Source organism: Delphinapterus leucas, chromosome 15, assembly GCF_059928025.1.
Source record: "Delphinapterus leucas isolate spDelLeu-1000000601 "Yukka" chromosome 15, BTC_Dleu_Yukka2, whole genome shotgun sequence".
NCBI lineage: Eukaryota > Metazoa > Chordata > Mammalia > Artiodactyla > Monodontidae > Delphinapterus > Delphinapterus leucas.
This window is the reverse complement of record NC_143143.1, coordinates 40857072-40881485: the sequence shown is the minus strand read 5'-3', so window position 1 is coordinate 40881485 and position 24414 is coordinate 40857072. Positions and strand designations below refer to the sequence as shown.

The 24414-nt window shown below is 43.0% G+C and overlaps 2 protein-coding genes across 4 annotated transcripts in view; one reads left to right on the top strand and one right to left on the bottom strand.

Moving 5' to 3' along the window:
* CFAP61 (cilia and flagella associated protein 61) overlaps positions 1-269 on the bottom strand; it is a 115635-nt gene extending 115366 nt beyond the window's left edge. The window contains exon 1 of the mRNA XM_089896512.1: positions 82-269. The gene's annotated coding sequence lies outside the window, so the exon portion shown is untranslated. The remainder of the gene's footprint in view (positions 1-81) is intronic.
* Positions 197-23725, top strand: CRNKL1 (crooked neck pre-mRNA splicing factor 1). Of its 3 annotated transcripts, XR_002647466.3 has the most exons (15): positions 197-362; positions 1954-2106; positions 2945-3036; positions 3852-4010; positions 4475-4641; positions 13348-13526; positions 14684-14854; positions 16256-16447; positions 17441-17500; positions 18166-18246; positions 19014-19253; positions 20421-20522; positions 20995-21243; positions 22146-22383; positions 23324-23725. XR_002647466.3 is itself a non-coding variant. In XM_022594213.3 (14 exons), exons 1-14 carry the CDS (start codon positions 312-314, stop codon positions 22329-22331), a joined length of 2082 nt encoding a protein of 693 aa, XP_022449921.1. In that variant the 5' UTR covers positions 198-311; the 3' UTR covers positions 22332-23725. The 3 variants fall into 3 exon arrangements, 2 of the variants coding, with proteins under 2 accessions (XP_089752635.1, XP_022449921.1); XM_022594213.3 differs by having other exon boundaries at positions 198-362; positions 22146-23725; XM_089896509.1 differs by lacking the exon at positions 18166-18246 and having other exon boundaries at positions 22146-23725.
* The last annotated feature ends 689 nt before the right edge of the window (positions 23726-24414 follow it).

The following is a 24414-nucleotide window of genomic DNA, read 5'->3' as shown; positions in this document are numbered from 1 at the left end:
CTGAGGCGACCTGGGAATGCGCCCCGGACGCCCCGGAACCTACCCGCCTCCCTGCCGGGCAGCCAGCACTCCCCACCTCACCTGCAACTCCAGACGCCGTGCTGCAACCGCGGCTCCGAGTAAGACGCGCAGCCCGGTTACCACAGAAACGACGTTGCCTCCGTCACGGCGCGAGAGGGAGGTCAAAGGTCATTCCAGCCATTTCCGCTTCCCGTTCCGGGAGCCAGCTTGTTGGAAAGCTTTGCGGTGCGGGCGCGTACCGTGGGGCCGTTTCTGGGGTCTAGGGGTCGCCTGAGTCTGCCGTTGCAGCCATGGCGGCCTCCACCGCGGCCGGGAAGCAGAGGATCCCCAAAGTGGCCAAGGTAGGCGGCGGCGCGGGGCTTCGTGGAAGGAGGCCTAGGAGAGGGTTTGGCCCCGCCTGAGTGGTGCCCGGGGCGGGAGGCGTGTGGTCCCGGGAGCCGGCCCACCCCGTGCGGGACCGCGGGGGAGCGGGAGGGAAGGGCCAGCCGGTGGGGGGCGGGGGGCGGGGAGACACACCAGTGTCCGCGGGGCCGTAGTGTGGGGAGGTGTTTTGCGAGGGAAGGAGTGGGGTCCTTCAATACAGACCAGCTGAGCCGGGTAAGCGCTAGGCGCTGGGGGGCTCCAACGAGGGCGGGCGACGAGCAGCCTCCAGTAAGATACCTTAAGTGTAAAATTGCAACCTTGCAAAGGCTACTGAGGCCGAGTGGAATATGCCGTGGCATCTGGGTTTGTGTGAGGGGTTTCCAGCGTAAACTTTGCTGAGGAAGAGATGGTTAAGCTGACCCTTGAAGGCGGAATAGGAGTTACCCAGCTGAGAGTGGAGGGAATGAGAGTAGATGAGAAGAGCTGTGTGTTGGCATAATTTAAGCAATTAAACAAAATATCTGAAACGCGCTGATATTTCCGTCGGCGGCTAATACTTAGCGAGTGCTTAATATATGTGACAGGCTTTGTTCTAAAGCATTTACAGATACTCTCCCTCCAGTCTGTTTCTGGAGCCTGTCCTTTACATACCCATGTAGATGACCCCCTGAGATAATGCGTAGAAAGCACATAGCACAGCTTCTGGTAGTTAATGCTCATTAGGTATGAGCCATCGTCATTATCATTATCGTCATTCCACACATGGCATTAAATACTTAATATTTCTTATAATTCAGTTCCATAAACTTCTGTTGGGCTCCATGGGTCCCATAGAAATATAACATGAGCCACATAGGTAATTGTAAGTTTTCTCATAGCTATGTTAAAACAGGTGACGTGAATTTTAATTTATATATTTAGCTGGTGTAGCCAAGATAGTGTCATTCCAACATGTAAGGAATATAAAAAGTTTAATTAGGTAGTTTATTCTCTTTTTCATATTAAGTCTTCAAAATCCCGTGTGTGTTTTATACTTGCAGCCCAGTTTGGACTCACCAAAAGTGATTCATGGCTGCTGTGTTGGATAGCACAGCTCTGAGACCTCAAGAAGCTTACAGTCTAATGATGGGAACTTACTGAATATGTCTTTGAAATGCCATGAAAAGTCAAACGCAGTTATCCACCTGGGGCAGAAGTTGAAGACTTCTGTAAATAGAGGTTGAAATGCCAGATAAGAAATGGCACACATCTTGATAAAACAAAACCTTTTGTGAGAATTTTACCAAGGCAGCCTCGAAGTTTATTATTACATTATTCTAAAAGGGAAAACTTGCTGGTTTTGCTATCTTGTCTCTTGAGGCTTTTACCTATGGCTTTGTAATAGATACCCTGCATAAGATAGAAAATTTTTTTTTTACCTTGTTTCATAGAGAAATGGGAGCATGTCATGCAAAGAGGGCATCTTGTAGTAATGTTTATAAAGTTCACATCCAAAAATATGTTCATTTGTTCTTAAACCTTCTTGCGGAGAGCACTTGCTAAAAATAGAAATGTTTCCTGTCTTAAAAGGTGAAAAACAAAGCCCCAGCTGAGGTGCAGATAACTGCAGAGCAACTGCTAAGAGAAGCTAAGGAAAGAGAACTTGAGCTTCTTCCACCTCCCCCTCAACAGAAGATCACAGATGAAGAAGAGTTAAATGATTACAAACTGAGGAAGAGGAAGGTGGGTCCATGTGATATCTTTTAGTCTGTTGATGTTGTTAGGAATTTATAGGTCAGAGTTTGAAAAGTTCCTCACTGGTTAGAGAGACTAGAAGCTAAGAAGAGGTGAGTGTTTCTAGCCACATGAATAGTATAACTTCTGGTTACCAGGTGATTGCATTGTGCTGAGCTCTATGAAATATGCCATGAGTTGTCTGTCTTCAAGAAATTAAATCCATCAGAGACAGAATGTTTGGTGCTGAAACAAAGATGAGTGGAAGTTTAACAGGCAGAACAACAGACAGCTGGAGGAGGGGTGGAATTAGCGAGACTGCATTATGTTCTTCTGTCTGTACCACCTTGTGTGTTAAGAGGTAACACCTGGGATAGAGCTGCGAGAAGACTTGGGGATCTGATCTGACCTTCTCACCCTAGGATGTGGGATCATTTTAAACTGCTAATCTTACTGTATCTACTTATTAGTTATCCTCAATGAGCTGTGTATGAAATTCTGAGACATTGAGAGGACTTAAATAGGTAAAAACGTTTTCTTATTAGGAAAAGTGTAGAGTATATTAAAGTACCAGTTAGTTGTCATGAGCAATAAGAGAAAATATCAACAATTCTAATAATTCTTTTTATCTGAAGTTTTTCTCTCTGTTTGCATGTAAGACTTTAAGGAAACACTTGTGACCATAACCTTCTTTAGTAGGTTTCTTATTTCTTGAGGCTTCCAGGATGTAATTTCTCTTAAATAAGAGCAAAATGAATAAACTTCTTAGTACAAAGATCAATAGACAAAAGACGATATCATTTTTAGTTATTTTCCCTTTAATTTGACCCTTTTTGCCTTTTGCCAGACTTTTGAAGATAACATAAGAAAAAACAGGACTGTGATTAGTAACTGGATAAAATACGCACAATGGGAAGAGAGCCTAAAGGAGATTCAAAGGTAAAAATCACTGAGCATGTAATTGTATAAATAAAAATTCATAAATTACCAGATACTAAAACATAGCAAAAGTTAAAGCACGAGTAAAAGCGTGTGTCTCTGGTAATAATTTTCAAAGTCTGTTCCATGGGACCCTAGGGTTCCTTTAAGGGGCGTGAGGGCCACTGTGGTGGAACAGTCCTGGGGGGAGCAGTGGAGGCTCTCCAAGGTGGGTCTTGCCATGGGCACACACTTTATAGCCAGAGAAGTGCAGTTCCATCTGCTGTCTCCATATTGGGATTTTTTTTTTAAATAAAAATTATTCCACTGAAAACCAGTGGCCAAAAAGATGATATCACAGCCTGAGCCTTCCTGTTGTCCCCTTTTCTGTGTTCTCCCAGCCTGCCACCTGCTCTGGCGGGGCCCGAGCACCTGTTGCTCCCTGGACACATCTTGCCTCCTCAATCTGACATCTGGCTGCTCTCTCTGCCCGCACTGAGCATCCTCCCTACCCACCTTGGCCTCTGGAACTTTTCCCAAGTTCTTACCTACTGCCTGGCCTTTTCCACCAGACGTTTTCATTTCTTTCCCCTCTACTTCCTTGTGCAGACCTTGACTATAACATTTGTCACACTGCGTTGCAATTACACGCATGTCAGTCTTTCTCTGAGTCTTTAAGGTTCCTGAGAACATCAGATCTTTTCACCTTTTTATGCCCAGAACCTGGCTCATGGTAAACACCTGACAGAATAGCAGAGCATTGCAGATGGTTTCAAATGCTTGCCATGTGTGTTGCGTGTACTGTTTCTGATACCCTCCAAATCTTGCTTCTCTAGGGCTCGATCCATATACGAACGTGCTTTGGATGTGGACTATCGAAATATTACACTCTGGCTGAAATATGCAGAAATGGAAATGAAGAATCGCCAGGTCAACCATGCCCGAAATATCTGGGACCGGGCCATAACGACTCTGCCTCGCGTCAACCAGTTCTGGTAAGTTTCTGATCTATTGAAATGGCCTTTTGTAGACTACAAATATCCACATTTTTGTGTATTTATTTTACTTATAGTTGTAATCGTATATATATTTAATCTTACATCTTATTTTTTCTTTAAACATACTATCAGTACTTTTTAATGTCCCTTAGTCTGCTAAGTTATAATCTCAATGTATAATAGCTGTGTAATCAAAACAAATTTTGGTTGTAATCTTTTATGCATAAAAATCATCTTGTCAAACTAAGCAACTTTTGAGGAGAAAAATCCTTTTTTCCAATGGTTGATCCTTTTCAGATTTACATTTTAATAAGAAAACATGTTTGACTTAACCTTTAGGGAAGAGAAAGCCCTAAATCTTCTTCATATTTAACAAAGTTAGAGCTAGAGATTGCCAGAGACTGTTTTTTTCCCTAAGTCATTTTGACCATGACAGATAATTTGGGATGATTTTGTTAAAGGTACAAGTACACGTACATGGAGGAGATGCTGGGGAACATGGCGGGTGCCCGGCAGGTGTTCGAGCGCTGGATGGAGTGGCAGCCAGAGGAGCAGGCCTGGCACTCCTACATCAACTTCGAGCTGAGATACAAAGAGGTGGATCGGGCTCGCACCATTTACGAACGCTATATCCTTTGGACGGGTCTGTGTGGTGCCCTTTTCCCAGGTGCTGCACTCCCGTGGGGCTGTGGTCTGGTTGGGACATGTGGTCATTGATGTTGGCCTAGAAGTCAACATCTGCTGCGTAGACTTCGTTTATATTTTCTAGGGACACAGGTTGGTCAGAAAAAAAGTTTGTGGTCTGGATGATTGAATCTTTTCCAGTGAGACTTTGGTCTGTTTATACTTTGGCATTAACAATGTGGTTCCTTGTGGAAGGTGACATCCTAAGGCCCTGGCCGCTGCATTGGGTCCTGGTTTGTTCTGGGGTGTATGTTGGTCATTAGCACTGGTACTGGAGTCGATCTAGAGGGTTACCATTTACTAGCCATGTGACCTCAATGCATCGGGTAACTCCTTGGAGCCTTGGTGTCCTCATCTTTAAAAGGAAGGTAAAAGTTCCCGCTGTGGGCTGACTGTGAAGAGGAGATGGTAACACGGGAAAGCACTCTCAGGAACTTGAAATAGTTGATTCTACTTTTTCACTGTTCTTGTACTTGTGAATTCTCCTACTTGCTAAAGTTTATTTGTAAACCCAAAATCAGTATTTGTGGTACTTTGGCAGTCATTTGCAGACAAGCCCAGAGTGATGAAAACTTTGAATCACCCAAGGCACGTGGTCCCAGTTGAGGACAAACAAGACAGTCATCTGCCTTGTGTCTCTGCTGTCCTGCAAGGATGACCGGGTCAAGGGATGGGAGGGGCGGTACAGGGGAGAGAGACACTTCCGCTCTGGGGCCAGCTGGATGGGGCTGAATCCTTTTTCTGGCACCAGCTGGTGGGCAGCCTCAGGCAAGTCACTTAACACTTCTGAGACTTGTTTTCTCTTTCATAAAATAAAATAGAATCTACCAACATTAGTTGTTTTTAGGATTTAAAATCACAATCTGTGTGAGGTGTGTGTGTGTGTATATATATGTGTGTGTGTGTATTTCCCCTAGGAGTAGTGATTTGGTATTTGCTAGGCAGAATGACTTCATAGAACATAACTACTGCGAGATCCAAGACTCAACTTTATTATGCAATTTTAACATCTTAATTATGACTACTCATTTTGATATTACTAGTTTAACAACAGCATTTATAGTGACTGCTTTGTGCCATGCATTATTCTAAGCACTTTACAGATATTGTTCTTTAATCCCCACCACAGCCCTGTGACTCAGGAAATTGCTTCATTCTACAGATGAGGAAACAGGCAGGAGAGGGTCTCTCGGGTAGTGATGGAGATGGGATTTGAACCCAGTAGCCGCTTTAGAGCCTGCACTCTTTACATCGTTGCCCTATTTGAATGTATTACTACTTAAATTAACGATTTTTTCACGGAAGGTAGATTAAAAATACATACGTCCTGTGAAGAAGTAAATGGTAATTCAGAACTTTCTCTTTTCGCTCTGGTTAGAAGTTTTCCTTTTGTGACATGTTTTTTTCTTTCTTCCTTTCTTTTTTTATAAGATTTTTTTTTTTTGTCTGCGCCACGAACCTTGCAGAATCTTAGTTGTCCAACCAGGGATTGAACCTGGACCATGGCAGTGAAAGCACCAAGTCCTAACCACTGGATTGCTAGGGAACTTCCTTTTTTTTTCCTTAAGTTTTTATTGGAGTATAGTTGATTTACAGTGTTGTGTTAGTTTCACGTGTACAGCGAAGTGAATCAGTTATACATATATATGTATCCATTCTTTTTCATTCTTTTCCCATATGGGTTACCACAGAACATTGAGTAGAGTTCCCTGTGCTATACAGTAGGTCCCTGTTATTTATCTTATATATAGTAGTGTGTATATGTTAATCCCAATCTCCCAGTCGATCACTTCCCCTGACATTTCCCCTTTGGTAACCATAAGTTTGATTTCAAGATCGATGAGTCTGTTTCTCTCTGCAAAAAAGTTCATTTGTATCATTTTTTAAATTAAATTCCACATATAAGTGATATATATTTGTCTTTCTCTGCCTGACTTACTTCACTTAGTAAGGTAATTTCTAGATTTATCCATGTTACTGCAAATGGCATTATTTCATTCTTTTTTATGGCTGAGTAGTATTCCATTGTATATATGTACGATATCTCATTTATCCATTCCTTTGTAAATGGACATTTAGGTTGTTTCCATGTCTTCACTATCGTAAATGCTGCTACAATGAACATGGGGTGCATGTATCGTTTCAAATTACAGTTTTCTCCAGATGTATGCTCAGATTGCTGGATCATATGGCAGTTCTACATGTAGTTCGTGTTTTTTTCCAAACATCTTTATTGGGGTATAATTGCTTTACAATGGTGTGTTAGTTTCTGCTGTATCACAAAGTGAATCAGCTATACGTATACATATATTCCCGTATCCCCTCCCTCTTGCAACTCCCTCCCACCCTCCCTATCCCACCTCTCTAGGTGGTCACAAAGCACCGAGCTGATCTCCCCATGCTATGCGGCTGCTTCCCACTAGCTACCTGTTTTACATTTGGTAGTGTATATATGTCCATGCCACTCTCTCACTTCGTCCCAGCTTACCCTTCCCCTCTCCCTGTGTCCTCAAGTCCATTCTCTATGCCATTCTCTATGTCTGCGTCTTTATTCCTGTCCTACCCCTAGGTTCTTCAGAACCTTTTTTTTTTTAATTCCATATATATGTGTTAGCATATGTTATTTGTTTTTCTCTTTCTGACTTCAGTCTGTATAACAGACTCTAGGTCCATCAACCTCACTACAAATAACTCACTTTCGTTTCTTTTATGGCTGAGTAATATTCCGTTGTATATATGTGCCACGTCTTCTTTATCTGTTCATCTGTCAGTGGACACTTCGGTTGCTTCCATGTCCTGGCTATTGTAAATAGTGCTGCAGTGAACATTGTGGTACATGACTCTTTTTAATTATGGTTTTCTCAGCGTATGTGCCCAGTAGTGGGATTGCTGGGTCGTATGGTAGTTGTATTTTTAGTTTTTTAAGGAACCTCCATACTGTTTTCCATAGTGGCTGTATCAATTTACATTCCCACCAACAGTGCAAGAGAGTTCCCTTTTCTCCACACCCTCTCCAGCATTTATTATTTGTAGACTTTTTTTTTTTTTTTTGCGGTACGCGGGCCTCTCACTGTTGTGGCCTCTCCTGTTGTGGAGCACAGGCTCAGCGGCCATGGCTCACGGGCCCAGCCGCTCCGCAGCATGTGGGATCTTCCCGGACCGGGGCATGAACCCGTGTCCCCTGCATCGGCAGGCAGACTCTCAACCACTGCGCCACCGGGGAAGCCCTGTTTGTAGACTTTTTGATGATGACCATTCTGACTGGTGTGAGGTGATACCTCATTGAAGTTTTGATGTGCATTTCTCTAATAATTAGTGATGTTGAGCATCTGTCTGTCCTCTTTGGAGAAATGTCTGTTTAGATCTTCTGACCATTTGTTGATTGGGTTGTTTGTTTTTCTGATATAGAGCTGCATGAGCTATTTGTATATTTTGGAGATTAATCACTTGTTGGTTGCTTCATTTGCAAATATTTTCTCCCATTCTGTGGGTTGTCTTTTCGTTTTGTTTATGGTTTCCTTTGATGTGCAAGGGCTTTTAAGTTTAATTAGGTCCCATTTATTTTTGTTTTTAATTTCATTACTCTAGGAGGTGGAACCAAAAAGATGTTGCTGCGATTTATGTCAGAGTGTTCTGCCTGTTTTCCTCTCAGAGTATCTGGCTTTACATTTAGTTCTTTAATGTATTTTGAGCTTATTTTTATATATGGTGTTAGGGAGTGTTCTAATTTCATTCTTTTACATGTAACTGTCCAGTTTTCTCAGCACCCCTTATTAAAGAGGTTATCTTTGCTCCATTTTATATTCTGGCCTCTTTTGTCATAGATTGGTTGACCATAGGTGTGTGGGTTTATCACTGAGCTTTCTATCCTGTTCTCTTGATCTATATTTCTGTTTTTGTGCCAATACCATACTGTTTTGATGACTGTAGCTTTGTAGTATAGTCTGAAGCCAGGGAGCCTAATTCCTCCAACTCTGTTTTTTTTCCTCAAGATTGCCTTGGCTGTTTGGGGTCTTTTGTGTTTCCATACAGATTAAAACTTTTTTTCTTTTAGTTCTGTGAAAAATGCCATTGATAGGGATTGCATTGAATCTCTAGGTTGCCTTGGGTAGTGTAGTAATTTTGACAATGCTGATTCTTCCAATCCAAGAACATGTTATATCTTTCCATCTGTTTGTGTCGTCTTTGATTTCTTTCATTAGCATTTTATAGTTTTCTAAGTACAAGTGTTTTGCCTTCTTACATAATAGGTTTACTCCCAGGTATTTTATTCTTTTTGATGTGATGGTAAATGGGATTGTTTCCTTAATTTCTCTTTCTGATCGTTCATTGTTAGTGTATAGGAATGCAAGAGATTTCTGTGTATTTTGTATTCTTCAGCTTTACCAGATTGAGCTCTAGTAGTTTTCTGGTAGTATCTTTGGGATTTTCTAAGTACAATATCATGTCGTCTGCAAACAGTGACAGTTTTACTTTCTCTCCAATTTGGATTCCTTTTATTTTTATTCTCTGATTGCCATGCCTAGGACTTCCAAAACTATGTTGAATAAAAGTGGTGACAGTGGACATCCTTGCCTTGTTCCTGATCTTAGAGGAAATGCTTTCAGTTTTTCACCATTGAGTATGATGTTAGCTGTGGGTTTGTCATATATGGCCTTTATTATGTTGAGGTATGTCCCCTCTGTGCCCACTTTTTGGACAGTTTTTATCATAAATGGGTGTTGAATTTTGTCAGAAGCTTTTTCTGCATCTGTTGAGATGATCCTATGGTTTGTATTCTTCAGTTAACGTGGTGCATCACACTGATTGATCTGCAGATATTGAAGCATCCTTGCATCCCTGGGATAAAGCCCACTTGATCATGGTGTGTATGATCCTTTTAATGTGTTGTTTGATTCGGTTTGCTAGTATTTTGTTGAGGATTTTTGCATCTGTGTTCATTAGTGATATTGACCTGTAATTTTCTTTTTTTGTGGTACCTTTTACTGGTTTTGGTATTGGGATGATGGTGGCCTTGTAGAATGAACTTGGGAGTGTTCCTTCCTCTGCAATGTTTTGGAAAAGTTTCAGAAGAATCGGTGTTAACTCTTTAAGTGTTCAGTAGAATTCACCTGTGAAGCCATCTAGTCCTGGACTTTTGTTTGTTGGAAGTTTTTAATCACAGTTTCAACTTCAGTACTTGAGATTGGTCGGTTCATGTTTTCTGTTTCTTCCTGGTTCAGTCTTGGAAGGCTGTATCTTTCTAAGAATTTGCTAAGAATTTGTCCATTTCTTATAGGTTGTCCATTTTATTGGTGTATGGTTGCTTTAGTAGTCTCTTATGATCCTTGGTTTTTCTGTGGTGTCAGTTGTACCTTCTCCTTTTTCATTTCTGATTTTATTGATTTGAGGCATCTCCCTTTTTTTTCTTGATGAGTCTGGCTAAAGGTTTATCAGTTTTGTTTATCTTTTCAAAGAACGAGCTTTTCGTTGATTTTTTTTTCCTATTGTTTTTTTCTATTTCATTTATTTCTGCTCTGAACTTGATTACTTTTCTTCTACTAACTTCGGGGTTTTTGTTGTTCTTCTTTCTCTTGTTGCTTTAGGTGTAAGGTTAGGTTGTTTACTTGAGATTTTTCTTGTTTTCTGACGTAAGATTGTATTGCTGTAAACTTCCCTCTTAGAACTGCTTTTGCTGCATCCAGTAGGTTTTGGACTGTTGTGTTTTTGTTGTCATTTGTTTCTAGGCATTTTATGATTTCCTCTTTGAGTTCTTCAGTGATCCCTTGGTTGTTTAGTAACATATTGTTCAGCTTCCAAGTGTTTGTGTTTTTTAGTTTTTTTCCTGTAATTGATTTCTAATCTCACAGCGTTGTGGTTAGAAAAGATGCTTGATATGATCTCAATTTTCTTAAATTTACCGAGGCTTGACTTGTGGCCCAATATGTGATCTGTCCTGGAGAATGTTCCATATGCACTTGAAGAAAGTGTATTCTGCTGCTTTTGAATGGAATGTTCTGTAAATATCAATTAGGTCTATCTGGTCTAATGTGTCATTTAAAGGCCTGTGTTTCCTGATTGATTTTCTGTCTGGGTGATCTGTCCATTGATGAAAGTGGGGTGTTGAAGTCCCCCACTATTATTGTGTTACTGTCGATTTCCCCTTTTATGGCTGTTAGCATTTGCCTTATGTATCGAGGTGCTCCTATGTTGGGTGCATCTATATTTACAATTGTTACATCTTCTTGAATTGATCCCTTGATCATTATGTAGTGTCCTTCCTTGTCTCTTGTAAAAGTCTTTATTTTAAAGGCTGTTTTGTCTGATATGAGTATTGCTACTCCAGCTTTGACTTCCATTTGCATGGAATACCTTTTTCCATCCCCTCACTTTCAGTCTGTGTCCCTAGATCTGAAGTGGGTCTCTTGTAGACAGCATATATATGGGTCTTGTTTTTGTATCCATTTAGCCAGTCTGTGTCCTTTGATTGGAGCATTTAATCCATTTACATTTAAGGTAGTTATCGATATGTATGTCCTTATTGCCATTTCCTTAATTGTTTTGGATTTGTTTTTGTAGGTCTTTTTTCTTCCCTTCCTCTTTTGTTCTCTTGTCTTGTGATTTGATGACTGTCTTTAGTGTTGTGTTTGGATTGCTTTTGTGTGTGTGTATGTGTATCTATTGTAGTTTTTTGGTTTGCAGGTTCCATGAGGTTCTGATATAGCAGTCTATGTATATATATACACAAGGTTGTTTTAAGTTGCTCGTCTCTTAATTTCAAATGCATTTCCCATTTCCTGCATTTGTATTCTCCTCTTCTCACGGTTGCTGGTTTTGATAATGTGTGTGTGGATAATTTCCTGCCTTTACTTTATGTTTGCCTTTACCAGTGAGCTTTCCCATTTCTTGTTTCTAGTCATGGCCTTTTCTTTTCCACCTAAAGAAGTACCTTTAGCATTTGTTGTAAAGCTGGTTTGGTGGTGCTGAATTCTCTTAGCTTTCGCTTGTCTGTAAATCTTTTGATTTCTCCATTGAATCTGAATGAGAGCCTTGCTGGGTAGAGTATTCTTGGTTGTACGTTTTTCCCTTTCATCACTTTAAAAATATGGTGCCACGCCATCCTGGCCTGCAGTTTCAGCTGAAAAATCAGCTGATAACCTCATGGGGATTCTCTTGTATGTTATTTGTTGCTTTTCCCTTGTTGCTTTGATATTTTTTTCTTTGTGTTTAATTTTTCTCACTTTGATTAATATGTGTCTTAGGGGCTTCCCTGGTGGCGCAGTGGTTGAGAATCCGCCTGCCAATGCAGCGGACATGGGTTCGTGCCCCAGTCCAGGAGGATCCCACATGCTGCAGAGCAGCTGGGTCCGTGAGCCATGGCCGCTGGGCCTGCGTGTCCGGAGCCTGTGCTCCGCAACGGGAGAGGCTACAACAGTGAGAGGACCGCATACTGCAAAAAAAAAACAAAACAACAATATGTGTCTTGGCCTGTTCCTCCTTGGGTTCAGGTTGGAGGGGGCTGGGCCAGGAATTGGGGTGTTCAAGCCCACCCACGTGGGGGTCCCTCCCAGTGCATGTGGAGGCAGGGACTGGTACGTGGAGAAGGAGGCTGCAATGGCAGCCCCAGCTTCCTCCACAAACGTTCCTGGTTGCCGGAGCTCCACACTCCTATCCCTCCAGGCTGTCTCTGTGCCGCCAACGGCAGTCTTCTCCCCGTATCTGCTCTCCAACGCCACGTTCCAGCACCCATCCCCTTCTGCACCGACAGACACACATCTCAGGTTGGGGTGTGCAGGGCTGAGGCAGGGACCATCTGTGTAGGTCACACCCTGTCCTGCCTGCCACAGACCAGTTGCTGCGCTCTTCTGCAAGCCCCTGAAGCTCCCCTTCTGTCCCAGCTGATCTCCCCACCAGGGAGGGGGCTTCCCTGGGTGCGGGAGCCTCCCCACTCCTTAAGCTCCCCCAAAGGGGCGCAGGTCCCATCCCCCTTCCTCTTCTTTTTGTTTCTTTTGTCCTACCTGGTTACGCAGGGATCTTTCTTGCCCTTTCAGGTGTCTGAGGTCCTCTGCAAGTGTTCAGCAGGTGCCCTGTGAGAACTGTTCCATTTGTAGATGTATTCTTAATGTATTTGTGGGGTGAGGTGAGCTCCATGTACTCCTATTCAGCTATCTTGACTCCTCCCACATGTTTTTTTTTGCTTAATCAGTAATTCAAATATTAATGTTATTGAGCAGATACTACAAAAAGTGCCATTTGTTGAGCACATTCTTTTGGCCTGAAATTGCTAAGAGCTTTACACACATTTTTCTCATTTAAAGTTGGCAATCATCAAATGAGGTTGGTTGGTATTATTTTCCTCTATTTATAGATAAAACTGAGGCTTAGATAAGATTAATGACTTGTCCAGATCACGTGGCTAGTCATAGGCTTCAGCTTTTTCGTGGCTCCAAACTCCTGTTTGTACCACTCCTGAAATACTGAATAAGAATTGGAGGAGGCCACGCAAACAAGACACGGCCTCTTGGGTGGTCACAGGTTAGTGGGTCTCCACCTTTGTACATGTGTTATCACCCCTGTAGCCACCCGTAGTGTGTGGTGTTGAGGTTCTGGGTTTGGGTTTTTGTTTTTTAAGCCACGTTGTTCTGCCTGGTTTTTCTTTAATCCCTCTCACTTGTTCTTGTGCACCCTGATGTGAAGAACTGGATCAAGTACGCCCGCTTTGAAGAAAAGCATGGTTACTTTGCCCATGCGCGGAAGGTGTATGAGAGAGCTGTCGAATTCTTTGGGGATGAACATATGGATGAACACCTTTATGTTGCCTTTGCCAAATTTGAGGAAAATCAGAAAGAAGTAAGTAAACTTAAAGGAACTTGATTATGTTGCAAAACAGCTTAGAAAAGATTACTTTTTGTGCACATTGAGTTCATTTACATTTTCTTATTCACTTATCCTTGGAGAAAATGCTTTCAAAATATGAAAATGTGATTTCTCAAGGAAAACAGCATATATCTGGCTAAGCTGCAGACTGGGAGTGCGTGATTGTGGGTTATATTATAACTGTCTTAATTTTGTTGCGCTCTGCTTCAAAATTAAGTCTTTAAACCTAAATGAGAATATCATCTGTAAACTGAGTCATTTGATACTCTGATTAAAGGGCTTTACAGGTAATGAACCTGGGAAACAAAAAGCCCCAGAGCCTTCAGTACAGAGAACAGAATACGAAATGGAAACGGAGATTGTCCCACGAGAAGTCAGTTATTTTCTCCCATAGTATGTATGGGAAATATCCTGAAATGTAGCGCAGATAATACAGGATGGGGAGGGGTTGGCTGGGATCTGAATGCAGGGTCTTGCACAGGTCCCAGAGGTGAGTTCGGATTCTGTCCTCAGGCCGGTGGGAAGTGTGGAGGGTCTTAAGCAGGAAGTGGTCGGATGTCATCTGTGCTGTGATGGGAGCCTCTGGCTGGTTCATGCAGAGTGTATTGGGAGGAGGGCGGCAGAGTGGGCATGGGGGCGCTTTTCACATGGTCCAGGGAGAAATGGAGGTGGGTTGGCAGAGGCCTGGGGAGAAGTGAAGGGCTGTGTTGAGGAGGTAGAAAGGGCTGGGCTGTGGAAGCAGCCAGTGTGAGGAATGCAGGAGAGAGGAGTTGGGGAGGCCCCTGACAGAGCAGGTGTGTGATCAGGGTGGTGGGTGTGACTGCCCAGGACGGGGAGTCTGACAACGACCCAGCTGGGCGGGAGGAGCGAGCTTGGGTGAGTCTGAGGTGCATGGACGACATCCAGCTGGCAGCGTTAGGTACACTGTTAAATGTGGGGCTCAGAGGAGAGTGTCAGTCCATCCTGGCTGAAAGTACCTCAACAAAAGGGAGAAGAAAAGTCGTACTTTGGACATTTTGAGGCCTCATAATCTAACTTTCAAGTAATGTTTTATGTCATAATTACTTTTCAAGTTGTGGCTAGAATGAGAATACTGTGTTCTGGAAGATAATCATCCTGTCTGCTTTCAGTTTGAGAGGGTACGAGTGATCTATAAGTACGCCCTGGATCGAATTTCAAAGCAGGAAGCCCAGGAACTCTTTAAAAATTACACCATCTTTGAGAAGAAGTTTGGTGACAGGCGGGGCATTGAAGACATCATCGTGAGCAAACGGAGGTTCCAGTACGAGGAGGAGGTGAAGGTGAGCACTGGCGGTGAGTGGTTGTGCTGGCAGGGACCTGCTGGCTAGTCCTGGGCCACAGCATCGCTCTCCATCCTGTGTGTGCAGTAAATTGGCATTCCAGATGGGGAGGTAAACGGGGCTGGTAGAAAAGGCAAGCAGACAGCGCTTGGATTTGCTCTGCCACTCGCATGTTGGAAGTCACTTCGTTGGTTGCTGATTATACACAAAGAACTTGAGCAAAAGCAATCTGAAATCCATTTGAGCTCATTTTTTAAAGAAGGTGGAAGAGTCAGAGATTGATCGAAAAAACCCATTTTTATTCATTACCTTTTGGCTTAATTGCTTGAACAAAAGACATATTGTAGTTAGGGTTCCATTCTCATCTCTGTCTGTAATGTACTATTTTGATTTGAATTCAAAGGTAGTAGTGTTTTCCTTTACTGCTCTGCTCTGTATTTTAAAATACTTCTGCTTGGCCAAATTAATTAAGATATCTCCAAACAAAGGACTAAGTCTGGTATTAAATGGGGTCAGCAAGATATGTTCAAGACATATTGCTGTTAATTGAAAAGGCAGGTTTTGCAGTTGTGAGCATGGTATAATTCCATCATAATTTTAAATCTAGGCATAGTGCTATGGAGTCACATATATAAACAAAGACACTTATAAAAAAATAGATGTCTGTTTTCATAGCTATAGATACTGGGAGGTTTACAGAATCAATAGGAAGCTGGAGGAGCAGACTTGGATAATGGGCAGGAATCAGGGCAGTTGCAGAAAGTCCTGGAGCAGGAGATGAGACAGTCACATTTCAGTCTGGCCAGGGATGACTGACCCACCAAGGGATACTACTTCCAGAAACCAGTTCTCAGTGTGCTTCATCTCCACATCACCCACTCGTGTGCACCAGACCCTCAAGCAGGGGTCCTTACTCAGCCAAGTGCGGTGGCTGCTGGGGTGGGAAGACGGGGAGCTGGCACCCTTCACCTCTGTGGAGGAGAGGCATCCAGGGCACCACCAGAGCAGGGGTCTACTCTGATTACCATTTGCTGCTTCATTAAAAAAAACAAAAAAGGAAAAAACATCAATTGTTATTGATCTTTATGTATTTGTCTCTAAGTCATTTTTCCACTTACACCTTCTTGAAAAAAAAATGAAAAATTGGTATAGTCCAAAAAAATAAGCTGTTGTAGATAAAAGGGGCTTTGCTGGGGGAACCTCTGGCTAATAGTCTTCTATAGTGCTTTTCCTTTTCTATTATAGAACCTCAAGAATGGTATTTTTAAATGAAATAGCCTGTAAAGTCTAGAAAAAAGTTGCTAGAGTACAGAAAGTCAGTCTGCGGCCTTCTTTCAGCTCACATAGTCCCGCAGGTGCAGCTCTGGGTTTGGTTTCTAATTATTAACCTTATCTTTCTAGGCTAACCCGCACAACTACGATGCATGGTTCGATTACTTGCGCTTGGTCGAAAGCGACGCAGAGGCAGAGACAGTGCGGGAAGTCTACGAGCGAGCCATCGCCAACGTGCCGCCTGTGCAGGAGAAGAGGCACTGGAAGCGCTACATCTACCTGTGGATCAACTACGCCCTCTACGAGGAGCTGGAGGCAAAGGTGCAGAGCCTAGTCCTGGGGTGGCTGGGGGGGGGGGGCTCCTCCCCCTGCGCGTTGGCCCTGCTAGCACGGCTGGGAACTGATACCACATTTTATAAGGTTGTTTTTTTTGGGGGGTTGTTTTGTCTGCGTTGGGTCTTCGTTGCTGCACGCGGGCTTTCTCTAGTTGCAGGGAGCGGGGGCTACTCTTCGTTGCAGTGCACGGGCTTCTCATTGCGGTGGCTTCTGTTGTTGTGGAGCATGGGCTCTAAGTGCGTGGGCTTCGGTAGTTGTGGCTCGTGGGCTCAGTAGTTGCGGTACACGGGCTTCAGTAGTTGTGGCTCATGGGCTCTAGGTGCGCAGGCTCAGTAGTTGTGGTGCACGGGCTTAGTTGCTCTGCGGCATGTGGGATCTTCCTGGACCAGGGATCAAACCCACGTCCCCTGCGTTGGCAGGCGGGTTCTTAACCACTATGCCACCAGGGAAGTCCCCTCTGCCACGTTTTAAACTCTGTACACCTGTAGTGGACATAGGTGAGGTGGTTTTTAGTTTTGCTGTATTTTTTTTAAACCTTGAGATGCAACAAGATTATTACTTGGAACTTGAAAGGGAACAATGAACTAGCCCTTAGTTTCATTATCTATAGTTTCCTGGGTTTTCTCATGAAGAGGGATCCCAGCTGGATTGCACATTCTTACTTTTAGCAAGTTTTCAGAAATTGGTTGTGTGTAAGTTAATAGGAAAAGGTTAACTTTCTGCTGCTGATCTGAGACTGTAGAACATCTTTGTTTCTGCTGTCAGGCAAAAGAGTTTGAGGGCTGTATTGTGGGTGATTCTGTGATCAAAGTTTGATGGCCAGAGGCAGTTCAATTTTGATCATAAATGCAATCAGGGTTTGAAAATAACTTGTAGGAACATATTCAATGTTAGGGGTGTATATTTTTATTAGTAATAGTAAAATTAGTATTAATAATAGACGTAAATATTTTGTGCAAATTTCTTATCCTAATGCAGGATCCGGAGAGGACAAGACAAGTTTACCAAGCCTCTTTGGAACTCATTCCTCATAAAAAGGTATGTTTGCTCTAAATGTTCTGTTCCAGACACATCAAACTCCTGCATCTGTTACTTGTGAAATAATTCAGTGAAATCATATTTATTGATTGGCTCTTCCCTGTGCTAGGCTCTGTGGAAAACATAAATAAGAATAAGATACACTCTTTGCCTCTGAAAACAGCTTACAGTCTAGTTGAGCAGGCAGCCTGTGTTAAGTGACCAGTGACTGATACATATGCTAATGGAGAAATTCCAGGAGGATGGTAATCAGAAGAGACTGAGCTCAGCATGAGAGGGGACAGCCAACCTGCTGCTGGCACCTGTGTGGTCGTCCGCAGGCGCAGGGAACACGCGTGTTCTGGGGATGGTTAACACATGATCTCTGTGTATTTCCCAGCATGAGAGACAGAGGTGTTAACCGAGTTGCCTTCTAGAATAGAGGACCATGTTCTGCCTGATCACAGCACACCCACAAACAAAGCTGCCTTTCAGTAGGGGCTGCAGAGCCCTGCGTTATAGTGAAGTGCCTAGATTACTGTTCCTAATTTCTGTCAAATATTGTCTTCTTAGCTTATAAATGAAAAGGTATGTCCATCCTAGCTCTGTAGCTTTAGGGAAGTTCGTCTGTGGCCCTTGTTAATTTAAATTTAACTTACGTGAGTTTTTGTGCTTTTGTTTTCTAGTTCACATTTGCCAAAATGTGGTTACTGTATGCACAGTTTGAAATAAGACAGAAAAATTTACCATTTGCCAGAAGAGCTTTGGTGAGTAAAGAAAGGCTCAAGATGCATCATTAAGTTCTTCGAGAAGGAAATTAAAATCTTAATGCTTACAGGTTATGTAATTCCTCTTGAGAAGGCAGCAGAAATACTGTACCTTTATAACCTGAGACTTGTTCGAAAGCACGGCCTTTGAAGAAAGATTGGGTGATGATGCTTAAGTTATTCTGTGTCAACATTGGACAGTTAGAGATCTTTCAGATCTCTAAGAAAGATCTTGCCAGATCTTTCCTCCGGCTAGAGACATCGAATCTTAGATCTTTAGTATTCTGATCCTGTACAAGATTTTTGGTGTATTAAGTGCACCTTCCTCTTAACAAGTGTTCTAAAATTTCTTAATAGGATCAGATGCAGCTATCCTTCTGGTAAGCTACTCTCACCCTGGCTGTGGGCAGCAGGGTTCGTCCCTTGATTATCCTTTTACTCATGGGAGGTGTTGTCCATCTGACATCCGCATTCACTAGGACATCCTGAGAAACCAGGTGAAATTCAAAATAGTTTTCCGAACAGTTCTGGAACACTATATCTCTTGCAAAACAGGCCGACTTGACAGCTGAGTGAACTGGAGGGTTTCCTTTGGTCTCTGTCGAGCCAGTTTGAGCAGTGCGTTACTGCAGAGGGAGAGGGTGGTGCGCCGTGTTGATGTGCCAAGGCTGTTGCTCAGCAGAGGACAGCTTCTAGGCCAGGCTGAGGATGTCTGCACAAGTCAGACCCACTCAGACATCACAGCGGTCGGTTATCTTTTTTTCCAGGGAACTTCCATAGGCAAGTGTCCGAAGAACAAGTTATTTAAAGGTTACATAGAACTGGAGCTACAGCTTCGAGAATTTGACAGATGCCGGAAGCTTTATGAAAAGTTCCTGGAATTTGGGCCTGAAAATTGTACCTCTTGGATTAAATTTGCAGAATTAGAGACAATCCTTGGCGATATCGAGAGAGCCCGGGCCATCTACGAGTTAGCCATCAGTCAGCCACGCTTGGACATGCCGGAGGTGAGGCCCGCGGGGTGACTATGGCTTTATCTTAGACGCTTGCCCAGTGTTGCCTCAGATGACCTTGTGAATATGTGTGCCTCTTAGAGCATAAAGACCATCTCACCTATAGCCTTTTTCACTCAGATTAGGACTTTCTGTTTTGGAGACAGGAAGGCGGGGGAAGCAGCCCTCTCTAGTCGGGTAGCACAGCACAACACAGCCCCACTGTGACGCCAGGATGAATTGGGATCTTATGGGTGGGATCTTCCTCCCTTTCTCTCAACAGAAGGCTAAAGAGGATGAGCCAGGGCAGCGCAGTCAAGGCCACCTGGAGAACAAGGGAGGTAAAGGTTGAGACTGCACAGCCCCGGATCCCTCTGGTGCAGTTTTGCCTGGATTAGGCTCTCACTAAACCAGGATGTTCCTGGAGGTACCACTGCCCCTGTCCAGGCCGGCCTGGCTGGCCACAGGGCCTGAAATCATCCCGTCAGGATCTAAGCTTGAGCCGCAAGGTGGCACCAAACAACAGCTAGGACAGCGTGAACCTCTCAGGAACCACTGAGCTCGCTCAGTGACTCTTGCTCTGGTGTGACCCTGCACTGAGCGGTTCACCAGGCCCTGCTGACTGCACTGGGCAGGGCTCTATGTGTCACTGGTCCCATCACTTGGCCTCAGCCGCTCCACAGACTGCGGCCTCCAGGCGTCTGGGCCACATCTTCCTGGTCCCTGTGCCCTGAGGGGCTGTGCCAGGTGGGTGGGCAGCTGTGCCCTGGATGCTTGTTGAGTTGGACTCAGGCATATCAGGGAACTTAGAGTGGAGACAAAAACGGTGTGCACTGGCTGATCCAGGCCTGTTTTCTCCCCGCAAGTCCGTGGTTTGTGGCAGCCTCATGACAGTGCCTGGGAGGTTTGGCAAGTTACCCTGCTCTTTTGATAAGTCCAGAAGAGAATCCAAAAGTGAACCCAAGGTCTTTTTTCTCATAATGTAGACACTTAGCCAAATTTTGGCCAGTCTGTAAACACCAGTATTATTTCTTGTATCCACATACAGTCTGTTCCTTAATTGGTCATGAAAGTTCTAGGTTCCTAGATTTCCTAGGTTAGAATGCTAGTTAGGCTGTACTTTGGATAGGGGCATGTGGCTTCTTAAATGTCAAGACTGACCTATGAAGTTATCTTTCTTAGGTGCTTTGGAAATCATATATTGATTTTGAAATTGAGCAGGAAGAAACCGAAAGAACACGAAATCTTTACCGACGATTGCTTCAACGGACACAACATGTCAAGGTATCCTGTGCTTTGTGGGTTATCTTTAATTTTGCTTGAATCAACAGTCCGGAAGAAATAGGACGGAAGAAATAGTGTATTTCTATATTTTAAGTGTGTGGGATTTTTTAGTATATTTATTTTATATGATTTCCTTACTTTTACAGAGAGCTTGTGAGTCTCAGAGGACTTTGGAATGTTAAGCTTATACCAGGTCAATATTTATACTGCATGTAAATAACTTGGATATTGTAGGGTTGAATAAAAAATTAAACTTCAGGATTTTGAGACTATTTCAGACACCTAATTGGATGTAGAAGCAGACTGCTTCACCATTACTATATAGAAGCATCTAGTCAGTCTGTTGTATTGAAATACTAGAGATGAACACGTTACTATGCTCAGATGTCACTAACAAGAAATTAGCTTTATTATTACATTATTGTTTTCTGGGTGACATGGTTAATTTGGTTCTATAATAATATTTTTTAAGGTATGGATCAGTTTTGCACAGTTTGAGTTGTCCTCAGGGAAGGAAGGAAGTTTGGCTAAATGCAGACAAATTTATGAAGAGGCTAACAAAACCATGCGAAACTGTGAAGAAAAGGAAGAGAGACTTATGTTGCTGGAATCTTGGCGAAGCTTTGAAGATGAATTTGGAACAGTATCAGATAAGGAGAGAGTAGACCAACTCATGCCAGAGAAAGTCAAGAAGAGAAGAAAGGTCCAAGCTGATGATGGGGTAAGAACTGAGCCCATGAGCTGGTCCTTTCCTGCCAGCTGAGCAGAAATGCACCCGACTTTGAAATACATACTTTGAAGTGGCGTGTATACAATCCGAGAAAGGGGGTTGACAGCTGGAGGAGGAGACAGTCACAGTCTGGCTACCATGGCAACACAGCAGGGTGTATGGTCCACCCAGGGCTGGAGAACGGTAGGGGGTGGGGGTTGGCAAAGGTTCTTTCTGGTGCTTGGTTCCAGAAACTGCATGAAATGTATTTCCGGAGCATTAAGCAGGAGGTCAGGGTGGAGGCTTTGTAGGCTGTAGTAAAGCTCTGACACAGTTGGTGTCTCCTGCGGGTTGATTTGAGGGGCTTCGTTGGAGGAGGGTCTGTTGGGAGGCTACTGTAAGCAAAGCAAGGTGGTGTTGGGAGCTGGGACCTGGGCGACCTTTAGGAAGTGAAATCAGTGCCCAATTGGAGGTGGGATTCAAAGGCAGGGTGTCAGGATAATCACAGATTTATGGCTTTCACTATTGGGTAAATACTAAGTAAATCTTTAAAAATTTAAAGACTCACACGTAAGACTGCAAGATGGGGTTGAAGACACTGACTGCCTTTTCGATTGACCATACAGGAGCTATGCTTAGATTTTTAGGGCATTTTCCACCAGGTTGTAGCTCCCAGTGAGCTACAGCTGCAGCAACACCCATCCAACAGCAATTACTCCCACTCTACCAGGCCAGGCCCTTCTAATTTCTCTTTGAAAATTCTGCTTTCCAAGTAGACTTTGATGTTGTTTTGCACAATGAAGATAAGTTGAATTTGAACCCTGGGTTTCCCAGTGAGAATTCTCCACTTTAACTGAAATGTATTCCAGCCATGTGTTAGCTTATCTTTTAACTGTTTTACTTTTTTCCTGTAGTCGGATGCAGGCTGGGAAGAATACTATGATTACATCTTTCCGGAAGATGCTGCCAACCAGCCCAACCTCAAGCTCTTGGCCATGGCCAAACTGTGGAAGAAACAGCAGCAGGAGAAGGAGCCTGGCGAGGAAGACCCAGATGTGGACGCTGCCGAGCAGGAGTCCGGGCCTTCCTGTTCCTGTTGAGAGATGTTTTATTATTTTTATAGATTTATAGTTTGGAACTCTTGCAACTCCTGTAAGTTTTTGGATATTTCACCAGTGATGAATCGATGGGAATCTTTGGCAGCTACTTTTGAATTATTTTTAAAAGGTTCTTGGGTTAGTTACGGGTGGGTTGCAAGTAAAGGAATCTTTTTAACTGTTGGATTTCTTTGTCTGAGTCTCAACATTTTGTGTTGTCCTAATGCATCATGCATTAGGAAATCCTTAAGGTAACACTTAGCGTGTCTTTTAGATCGAACTGCAAAATTTTGAAAGAGTCTTTTTTTAGAAGTTCTCAGTTACATTTCACAGTAACTTTTCAGGTGAAGTTTTCTCATGCTTGCCTTCTTCATAATGATGTTTTATGCATTCATCTGAATTCTGTAACTTATTTACATCTTAAGAGTCACACTGACTTGAGTTCCATTCCCAGCTCTGCCATTTGGTGATACATAACGTTTATTTTCAGTTTCTTCACTCATAAAATGGGCTTTTGCCAGCTCATTTTGAAGATTAAATTAGAAAGGGAGTATTCCTGGCACAGAGTAAGTGCTCAATAAAATGTTCATTCCTGGCCACTTTCTTAAATAATGTTCATTCCTTGTGGAATTGAATGTGCTTAGATTAACTTCTAAATAGCTATACCTTCTTAATGGCCATTTATACTAAGTGTTTTTGAAAACACCAGTTAGAAAATAATTTACAGTTACTGTATTACTGAACAAGGTCTTTTTTTTGTACCGAAAACATTTTAGTTGAATTTCAGTTATGCTGTAATCAGTCTCCCGAACTGGCTGGCTGAGCTCTGCAGTGGCTTGTTTGAATGGTAATGTAAGAGCTGTGAGAAACAGTGCCCCGTGCTCCAGTGAGTTTGGGAAACCCTAGGTTAAGGGTTAAGCCTCGTTGACAAATCTCTTCATAGTTAGGCTTCTCAGGGCCCTTGATAACACTCCCTATACATTGTGAATCCCCAGGTGCAATGCTGGCTGTGTTTCCCAAACTTAATGGACAAGGGAATCATCTCTACCTAGAGCACCAGTAAATGTTGCCGGGCGTGCTGCAGTAGACTGTCTACCTGTAAAACCTGACACGTTCAACTTAGCCTCGACTTAGAACGTGAAAAACAGCTGAGGTAACTATATGCTAAGTCATGAAACAGAGCAGCACAAGATGATAATGTACTTGCTGCTTATATTCCCAGGCAAAAAATACTTGCCTTAATTAACTCATCTGAGAGATTGTTTCCTTTAATCCAGCCTGTATTTCTCAAGCCTATTTTTTTTTTTGTTCGCTACACAAGCTGTTTGACTAGAACCGTATATTTGTGTTTTTTTCACCTATAAGGCCAATTAGCAAATATATTGTTTGCAAATTTATTATTACATTTTCAAGTGTATTATTCACCCAAGGGAATAAAAGCTAATCAATACAGTGTTAAATTGTATCTTGAAAATTGGGGGCAGAAGGAAATAGGACTAGCAGGTGAAAGCAACCTACTCTTAGCCTCGCTACTTCAGTCACCTGACCAGCTTCAGCTGCTGGGATCACAGGCTCTGACTGTTGAGTTCCAAGGTCTGTCCAGTCAGCGAAGAGGAGCACTGCTCTGAGTTGGCTTAAGTGCACAGGGCCACGGGGTGAGATGAAAACAGGCCAGATGCTACTCTAAGTGACTAATGATAATCACGTTCTGTTTGTGTCGCATGTGTGTGTCAGGAAAAAAACCAGCAGTCAGGTTCTCATGTAAACCCCTAAGGCCACTTTCGGGCAGGTAATGTGCCAGTGTGAAATGCATGAAAGAAAAAATTACTCTCCTGGGAGAACCTCACTTCTCTCTCACCCTCAACTCCACCAAAGTAAGTCCTTTCAAAAGTAACAGGGTTTTAATAATCATTTCTGTGATTTATTTCGTTTTCTTTAGCTACTGTTACTCACTGGATATTTTCAGATACTGCATGCGATGAAAACTACACATGAAAATATGTGGTTAGCCTGTGATCTAATTACGTGGCCTTTCTTTGGGAATTAGGTTCTTTTTCCCCTTTATTTTAGCATCTTTTTGTATTTT

Bases quoted from the DNA above. Each gene is read 5' to 3' on its own strand.
- CRNKL1 (XM_022594213.3), top strand. From the start codon at position 312: ATGGCGGCCTCCACCGCGGCCGGGAAGCAGAGGATCCCCAAAGTGGCC. The intron at 4,642-13,347 runs ATATCCTTTGGA...AATCCCTCTCAC, and splicing joins TCGCACCATTTACGAACGCT to TTGTTCTTGTGCACCCTGAT. The intron at 18,247-19,013 runs GTGAGTAAAGAA...CTTTTTTTCCAG, and splicing joins CATTTGCCAGAAGAGCTTTG to GGAACTTCCATAGGCAAGTG.